This window comes from Chaetura pelagica, unplaced genomic scaffold (assembly GCF_000747805.2).
Source record: "Chaetura pelagica isolate M959 unplaced genomic scaffold, ChaPel_1.0 scaffold618, whole genome shotgun sequence".
Taxonomy (NCBI): domain Eukaryota; kingdom Metazoa; phylum Chordata; class Aves; order Apodiformes; family Apodidae; genus Chaetura; species Chaetura pelagica.
In genome coordinates, this window is record NW_009954110.1 from 30,933 (window position 1) to 39,312 (window position 8,380).

Sequence of the window (8,380 nt, forward strand, 5' to 3'; positions counted from 1 at the left end):
GGTGAAATGGCTGAGGTGAAACCTCTGTGCTGAATCACCCAGGTGAAACCAGCCTCTCTGGCAGCTTCTGGGCTGAGCTTTGGCTGGTTAGGCTGGAAATGAGGTTATGGGCAATAAACACAATAAAACCACCAGCACCAATGGGAATTACAGCCTGGTTTTGGGATGGGCCTGCTGGGTCCCAGCCCTATCCCTGTGCTGCTGGGCAGCACTGGGTGGCCAAGCTCCTGTCCCTGGGTTTGTGGGATGGTGTTTCCTTTCCCAGGGGTCTGCCCTTGTCTCACACATCAGCCCCCCTGGCTGTGCCTCCTCCCAGCCCCACGTGGCTCAAGGCTGAGCCTGGCTCCTGCCGGTGGCTTGGGATGAATGTGGTGGGTTGGGATGAGTGTGTCATGCTGCTCCTGCACACGGTGGGCCATGGAAAATCCAGGTTTGGGAGGTGTGCCTGCCCTGCTTCCCCACAGGCAAGGCACCTCAGCAAGGTGCAAGAACCCCTTTACCAGCTCTTTGCTGTTAGATGCGTTTCCAAGTCCTGCCTTGCAAAATCTTTGGCTTGTCCCTCTCTGGCACCTGCTAAACCTTGTTTTCCGTCAATAAACCATCACTTGGGTGTCATACCAGCTGGTGCTGGCAGTCCTGAGGACCCTGGCACATCTCACCAGCCAAGCCACAATCGAGGGTGCAGCCTCTCCCCTGGTTCCAGGTTTTTGGGTGGCTGCAGAGGTGCTGGGTGCTTTGGGAGAGTCAGCTGCACTGCAAGTGCCTGTTCTCTTCCCGGGCATTCCAGGCTCGTTAACCTTCGGGGATAAGAGGATTACAGCAAGTCAGCAGCTTAACTCTGCTGCTGCTCTAGGGCCCCACATGGCGGGTAAGGCAGGGGCTTCCCCGGGAGAGGCAAACCCAGCCCCTTTTCCCATCAGCTGGCCTCAGTCTTTTGGATCTGGCTCACTTTTTGGAATGCACTCACAGGGGTGTTTTTTTGCCACTGCTGTGCTCAGCTTGTGGGAGCAGCTGTTTTGGGCTCACTTGGGGTGGATTTGGTGCACTGATACCTTTGGTATCGCCCCTTTGGCAGGGCGTTGGGTTCCTCCTGCAGAAGTCAGGAGCACTTGATAACCCAGCATTGGGTTCCTCCTCCCGTGGAAAAACACCTCAGTTTGCAGGTGTCCCCTGGCCCAGTGGCTGTGTGGGAGCAGGTGCTTTCCCCAGGAGGGGAAGTAAGATTTCTTTTTTAATAAGGTTTTAGGGCTTGTGTGGCTGCAGGGAGGGACCTGGTTTCTCTTCCGGCACGAGCGCCGGCAGCAGGGCTGCTTCCTGCCTTCCCAGCTGGGACCTTTTCCTCCACCAGTGACTGAAGGCTTGCAGACACGGGCAGAGCCCCAGTGCTTGTGCACAGGGGAAGCAGTTCAGTGGAGTCTGCAGGGACCTGAGGAGGAGGAGAAAGATCTTCATCAGTCACAGCACCTCAGTTTCGCAGCCCATCATCACTCGGGGCGCACAACCAGCCCGTGTCTGGGGTCGTCTTTTGAAATCAGCTCATCCCTTCAAGTGGGCTGTGATCAAACACATGAGAATATAGATAATCCTCCTCGGATAATCAAGCTGCTCTGGATTTTTGCTTAGATGAAACAGGCATTGTGGCTGCCACTCCCTCCTTGCTGGGGGGCTGTGTTTTCCCCATGGGCTGTTTGCGCACAGGAACATCGGGGAAAAAAACCTCACCACCCCCTGGTTCAAAGGTTCCTTGTGATTAGACAAACAGCCCTGGAATTTGGCATCTTGCTGTCGTGCTGTGATGCTGCCTGGGCACAGCCCTGAGTTCAGGCTGCAAAAATGCACAAATTTGGTTCCTGGGTTGGGGACAGCAGGCAGGGAGCAGCAGTGGTGTAGTTGGTGGTGGCCCAAGTGTGACCGATCGTGCTGGGGATGGAGTTTAATGGGCCACTTTGTGGATAAAAAGAGCTGATTTGATGTGTCACACATGGCTTTGAAGTGACAAATGTGCTATCGGATTCAGGGTACTCCCCAGTGTTTCTCTTTGATGGGGGTTATACTGTGTCTGATGGCCACGCTCTGCTCCTCTCACAGGCCATCAGCATCAGCAAAGCCATAAACACGCAGGAAGCTCCAGTGAAGGAGAAACATGCCCGTCGTATCCTTTCCCTGGACAGCATGGGGGACATCCAGTGTGGAGGCAGGAGGGGTTTCAGCCCATGGGAGGTTTGGGAGATGGGGAACCCATGCAGAGCTTGGTTGGGGATGATGTTTTGTGGGTTTGCCCGTCGGTGAAAATGCAAACAAGTGGTGCAGTGAGATTGTGTTTCTTTGGCAATAAAATGCAGTGGGCCCTGCAGCAGGGGAAGGTGCACCAGGAAAAGTAAAAGGGGTTTTATGTGCGGGTGCAGCATCACCTCCACGCCTGCTGTGCACCTGGTGCACGTCCCCTTTCTAATGGAAGTGGAGCAGAAATAGGTCCCAGTCCCCCTGCTCCCGTGTGTGTCTGGTTGGCCTTGACTGCAGGGAAGGGATCATCCTGGGGACGCATCATGAGAAAGGGGCCTTCACCTTCTGGTCCTACGCCATCGGGCTGCCCCTGCCCAGCAGTGCCATCCTCAGCTGGAAGTTCTGCCACGTCCTGCACAAGGTCCTGCGTGATGGCCACCCCAATGTGAGTGTCCCCTGCAAAACATCCCTCTGCCAAATGTTTGGCTGTTGCTGATGTCCCTCTGTGCAGAGGGTCGGGTTCCTTCCCTACCATCTGTTATCACACATCTTTGAACCTCCTCATGCAAAGTCCTGACCTCTGGTTGCCACTGAAGGACTTGAGCCTCTTCCCACAACTGGAGTGGTGTAAGGGGCTGGATTCATCCCCTTCCCCAGCTTCCAAGCAGGCAGGTGGGAGCTCACCCAGCTCCGTGCCAGCCCCACTGTGCTGCATCCCTCCTGTTTTTGTCCCCAGGTCCTTCAAGACTGCCAGAGGTACCGCAGCAACATCCGAGAGATGGGGGACCTGTGGGTGAGTGGGGCAAAGTGGAGGTTTGCACCTTCCTGGGGGTTTTGGGGTGGGTGCTGCAAAACATGATGGGCACAGGGAGGACAAAGCACCACCTGAAATAAATGATCACCTCTGACCCCACTGGGTGATGGTTACACACCTGGTGAAGGGCAGGACGGTGAGAGCTGCAGAGCTGCTGGAGGTTCAGCACACATGGGCTCTTCTGGATCTGGTCATGTTGCTCTGGGTTTGCCACCTTTCCCCTCGTGTCTCTGGCAGGGCCATTTGCATGACAGGTACGGGCAGCTGGTCAGCATCTACACTCACTGTGTGATGATTACACACCTGGTGAAGGGCAGGAGGGTGAGAGCTGCAGGGCTGCTGGAGGTTCACCAGCACACATTGGCTCTGCTGGATCTGGTCACGTTGCTCTGGGTTTGCCACCTTTCCCCTCATGTCTCTGGCAGGGCCATTTGCACGACAGGTACGGGCAGCTGGTCAGCATCTACACACGGCTCCTCCTCACCAAGATCTCCTTCCACATCAAGGTGAGAGGCTCTGCCACCTCCATGCCCTGCCATGCTGGGAGATGGGGCTTCACTGGGGCTTGTGTCTCAGCAGCAAAAACATTAGCAGCAGCCATTGGTTTTGTTTATTTCCTTTCACAAAGCATCCTGAGTTCCCCGCGGGCCTCGAGGTCTCGGATGAGGTGCTGGAAAAGACCGCAGGGACAGATGTGAACAACATGTGAGTGTCCTGCCAGGAGCAGAGCACCCAGTGCATGGTCACCAGCTCCGAGCTGTCCTGCTGGCAGCTCCTGCTAAGGAAACAGCTCCTGTTCTGGGCAGCCAGCAGTGTTCTAGAAATTGATCAGGTGGGGCCTGACTCCTCCTGCACCTGCAGAGCGGAGAGGAGCGTAAATGCAGAGAGCAAATCCTTGTCAGTCTATGCCTCTGCTGGGTGGTGACCTGCAGTGACCATGAGAAGCTGGAGCAAGGACGTCTCTGCCGCTGGGTGATGGGGCTTTGGTTTTTTTGGCAGCTTCCAGCTGACGGTGGAGCTGTTTGACTACCTGGACTGCGAGCTGAAGCTGTCAGAGTCAGGTGAGGAGGTGGCAGGTCCCTCCCGCTCGCCCCAGGGCTCTTGAGCAATAGTTTCGCTCTTTGATCAGGAATGGAGTTCCTGCTCCAGGAGCTGAGGTCAGAGGCTCAGCTCCTTCCTCCTCCTGCAGTGAGGTTTCTGAAGTTGTTTCCCGGCTGAATTCCCCTGTTGATGCTCAGTAGAAGCAGTGGTAGGGAAATATGCGAGGAACGTGGCTGGTTTTAGCCCACCTGAGCAGTGCTGAGTGTTGTTTTCAGAGCAGTGCTGCTCCAAACCACGCGGCTGTTTCATTTTGGTGCAACCACATCCATCGTATGCGTTACCCAAAGCCTTTCTGTCCCCCTGAAGCAGACGATGGGGCTGTACTTCTTTCTAAATACTCATTTTCCCTCCTTGAAATACCTCCAGAGAGGGCTGGAGGCCCCTGCCCGTGTTTACTTTTCTCACCTCCTTCTCCAAGAATTTTTAGGTGGCTTAAAAACGTGGAGATTTCTTCCTGTGCTGTGAGTCAGGAACACGGAGCTGCCCTGGAAAACAGGGCACAGCGGGAGAGACGGTGCTCCCGGCTCCTGTTTTCCTCCCCCTTTCTCCTTCTGACCCAGTTTGAATTTATATTCATAAATACTTTAAAGCTGAGCAGGGAAGAAGCCAGAGTGGATACAGTGCCTGGATTTCTGCCAAGGGAAAGGATCCATTTCCGAGCCGGGGCAGGCGAGGTTGCGGGGCCTCCAGCGTCCCCTGCCCTGGGATCCTCTCCCAGCTGTTTGCATTATTAAACAGAGAGGAGCAAAACCCTTCGCCTTCCCCAGCAGCAGCTCCAGAGGGCAGCCTTCCTGCCTTTGCATCATCTTGGGGTTAAATCCCTCCTTTCTGGGGTTAGGATGTGGGGAGCAGAGCAGCCCTTCCCTCTGCCTCCGTGCTCCCTGTGGGTGTTTTCCTGGTGCAGAGCGGGGTTGTTCCCAGCTCAGTGGGACAGGCCCAGTGTTTCCCCCATGTCCTGGCAAAGCCACATCCGTGGTGGTTAATGATCAAGCCGAGTGCCAGGCTGGTCTGTGAGCAGGACAGCTCTGCAGACACGGGGCCTCACCCCACTCAATGCTCAGTTTTCAGGCAGCTGAACACCTCGATGGCCGTCTCGCAGATGTCGGCGGTGCAGTGCCGCCTGGCCCCCCTCATCCAGGTCATCCAGGACTGCAGCCACCTCTACCACTACTCCGTCCAGTTGATCCCCAGCAGCAGCTCCAGAGGGCAGCCCTCCTGCCTTTGCATCATCTTGGGGTTAAATCCCTCCTTTCTGGGGTTAGGATGTGGGGAGCAGAGCAGCCCTTCCCTCTGCCTCCGTGCTCCCTGTGGGTGTTTTCCTGGTGCAGAGCGGGGTTGTTCCCAGCTCAGTGGGACAGGCCCAGTGTTTCCCCCATGTCCTGGCAAAGCCACATCCGTGGTGGTTAATGATCAAGCCGAGTGCCAGGCTGGTCTGTGAGCAGGACAGCTCTGCAGACACGGGGCCTCACCCCACTCAATGCTCAGTTTTCAGGCAGCTGAACACCTCGATGGCCGTCTCGCAGATGTCGGCGGTGCAGTGCCGCCTGGCCCCCCTCATCCAGGTCATCCAGGACTGCAGCCACCTCTACCACTACTCCGTCAAGTTGATGTTCAAGCTGCACTCCTGTGAGTCCTTGGGGATGGGCTGGTCTTTTCCTGGGTCAGGTTTCTGACTGGATTTGGGGGTATGGCTTGCAATGGATACATGTCCTTGTATCCCAGTCAGGCTCTAAGGCCCCACTCCATCCCACATAGACATCCCAGATGAAGGAACTGGAAGGACTTGTCCTTGATTTATTCAAACCAGTGTGCTTTGGCCTGCCAGCTCCCTGCATGGGATTGCTGGGCAGCATGAGCCCAGGGGCCTCCTGGGGGTATTTTGGAGTTCCCACGCTTGCCTTTCCCTGCGCTACATCCCTTGTCCCTATGCCAGGAATGAGGACACCCCACTCTTGTCCTGACCCCTCACATCTTGCTCCCACCTGGCGTTTACCTGCTGGATTTTGTGGCCAGAGGGATCTGGGCACATGTGAATGGATTTGCAGCCCCGGATCAGTCACAGCTGTCCCCCCTCCTCCCTTCCACAGGTCTGCCAGCCGACACGCTGCAAGGCCACCGAGATCGTTTCCACGAGCAGTTTCGCAGGTAACCTGGGGTAAAGGTGGGCTGGCAGGGTCCCCTCCCTCCTGCCAGGTCCCCCCCTGCCTCCCCTTCAAGCGGATTTTCTTTCCCTCCCCTCTCTAGCCTCAAAAACTTCTTTAAGAAGGCATCTGACATGCTGTATTTCAAGCGGCTCATCCAGATCCCTCGGCTGCCGGAGGTGCGGTGGGGTTTCGGTCATACCTGATGCTTTAGAGAGCCTGTGGGTTCAGGGTGCACAGGGGTGTCCCCACAGGTGGCTTCAGGACCTGGGGACACTGTGGAGGGACCCATTGGCCCATCTCAGTAGCATGGAGGTGGCTTCCTGTGGCAGGCCCTGAAACTCCAGGCAATGCCACCACCACTTCTTGTCCCCTGCAGAGCCCCCCGAACTTCTTGAGGGCGTCTGCGCTGGCCGAGCACGTGAAGCCGGTGGTTGTCATCCCTGAGGAAGCCCCTGAGGATGAGGAGCCAGAGAACCTCATTGAGATCAGCACAGCCTCCACCACAGAGCCACAGGTAGGGGCACGGGGATCCTGGGGCAGGGGGGACAGGCACCCCCAGCCTGGCTCAGCTCAGCACTCTCTGTCCCGTCTTCCCCAGATCACCTCGGATGTATTTGAGCAAACCTTTGGGCCACCCAATGGCATTCGGGACGACAGGTACGGGGGTCCGTGGTGGCAGAGGGAGGGTGGTCACTGCTGCATGGGGCCAACCTGCCTCTCCCTGCAGGGATGCACAGATCGAAAGCCTGAAGAAGGAGGTGGACATGCTCCGTGCAGAGATGGAGAAGATTAAACTGGAGGTAAAGCCAGGTGGAGGAGCAGCTGGTGTGGGAGAGGTGGTGGGTTTTGGTGTGGTAGCATGGAAACCTCAATGGGATGCAGCAGGAGCAGGGTCCTGGCACTAGTGCTGAGTTCTGAGGCCTCTCCCTGTGCCTTGACCTGCCTTCTGGTGGACACAGGGTGGAAACATGTGAGACCTGTCCTTTGCTGTCCCTACTGACTGTTAGCAGTGAGGACAGGACGGCGTGGGGGCTGAGGGGGAGAGCTTTCCTGTTGCATCCCATGGCTGCTTTGCCCAAATGGCAGCCAGGCTCCTGGATGGGGACACTGGGGAGGGCAGAGCTGTTGGTGCAGTGAGGCAGGGCAGTGCCCATGTGGCCGGTGCTGTCCTGCAGGCCCAGCGCTACATCACACAGCTGAAGGCACAGGTGAACAGCCTGGAGGGCGAAGTGGAGGAGCAGCGTAAGCAGAAGCAGAAGGCGCTGGTGGACAACGAGCAGCTGAGAGATGAGCTGGAGAGGCTGCAGAGGGTGAAGCAGGACAGCGACAGGTCCCAGCGGCTCTGTGCTGAGGCAGAAAGTAGGTGCCCTGCAGCCTAGGTCAGCTGTGGGACACGCGGGCTGTAGGTGCTGATGCTTTCTCACCCCATCCAGAGAAAGCCAATGCCACCGAGATCCGCTACACGAAGCTGAAGGAGAAGCACAGCGAGCTCATCAACACGCATGCCGAGCTCCTGAGGAAGGTAACGTTGATGCCTGTGCCAGGCAGAAACACCAACCACTGTCTTCAACACCCTTTGCCACCACCGCCGTGGCTCCTGAGTGCCCAACCCCAGTCATATTGTTCCCACCATCCTGCACCTTGGGATCTCTGAGCTCTTGAATTCACATCCACCAGTGGTTAGCATTTTGGGTACTGCAAAAAAGGCATCTCTGAGCTACCCCCTGAGCCAGAATTTGGGCAGAACGAGTGTGACAGTGGTGAAGATCCTCCCCCCCCCACCAAATGCCTAGTGAGCCCCATGTCCCCCCACAGAACGCTGACACTGCCAAGCAGCTGACGGTGACACAGCAGAGCCAGGAGGAGGTGGCACGTGTCAAGGAGCAGCTGGCCTTTCAGGTGGAGCAGGTCAAGCGGGAGGCTGAGATGAAGGTGAGGTTCCACCCCCCCCCTCCAAATCCTACTATGCACTATCCCACTATGGGTTTGGGTGCTTAAGTTCTCTGGGGGCTGCTCCCGAAATTCCTGCCCTGGGGAAAGGAGCCATTCCCCAAGATCCTGAAAAGTCTTGCAAAAACATGGGCGAACTCCTTCCTGC

The 8,380-nt window shown here is 56.9% G+C and overlaps 1 protein-coding gene across 1 annotated transcript in view; it reads left to right on the forward strand.

Annotated features, from left to right (window-relative positions):
* The first annotated feature begins 861 nt into the window (after window positions 1-861).
* HIP1R (huntingtin interacting protein 1 related) overlaps window positions 862-8,380 on the forward strand; it is a 17,307-nt gene continuing 9,788 nt past the window's right edge. Inside the window, exons 1-16 of the mRNA XM_010002542.1 lie at window positions 862-868; window positions 2,018-2,152; window positions 2,526-2,668; window positions 2,960-3,016; window positions 3,463-3,543; window positions 3,666-3,742; window positions 4,037-4,098; window positions 5,624-5,764; window positions 6,226-6,283; window positions 6,383-6,458; window positions 6,659-6,796; window positions 6,881-6,939; window positions 7,010-7,082; window positions 7,458-7,641; window positions 7,716-7,804; window positions 8,098-8,214. Coding sequence (XP_010000844.1) covers window positions 862-868; window positions 2,018-2,152; window positions 2,526-2,668; window positions 2,960-3,016; window positions 3,463-3,543; window positions 3,666-3,742; window positions 4,037-4,098; window positions 5,624-5,764; window positions 6,226-6,283; window positions 6,383-6,458; window positions 6,659-6,796; window positions 6,881-6,939; window positions 7,010-7,082; window positions 7,458-7,641; window positions 7,716-7,804; window positions 8,098-8,214 — 1,497 coding nt within the window. The remainder of the gene's footprint in view (window positions 869-2,017; window positions 2,153-2,525; window positions 2,669-2,959; window positions 3,017-3,462; window positions 3,544-3,665; window positions 3,743-4,036; window positions 4,099-5,623; window positions 5,765-6,225; window positions 6,284-6,382; window positions 6,459-6,658; window positions 6,797-6,880; window positions 6,940-7,009; window positions 7,083-7,457; window positions 7,642-7,715; window positions 7,805-8,097; window positions 8,215-8,380) is intronic.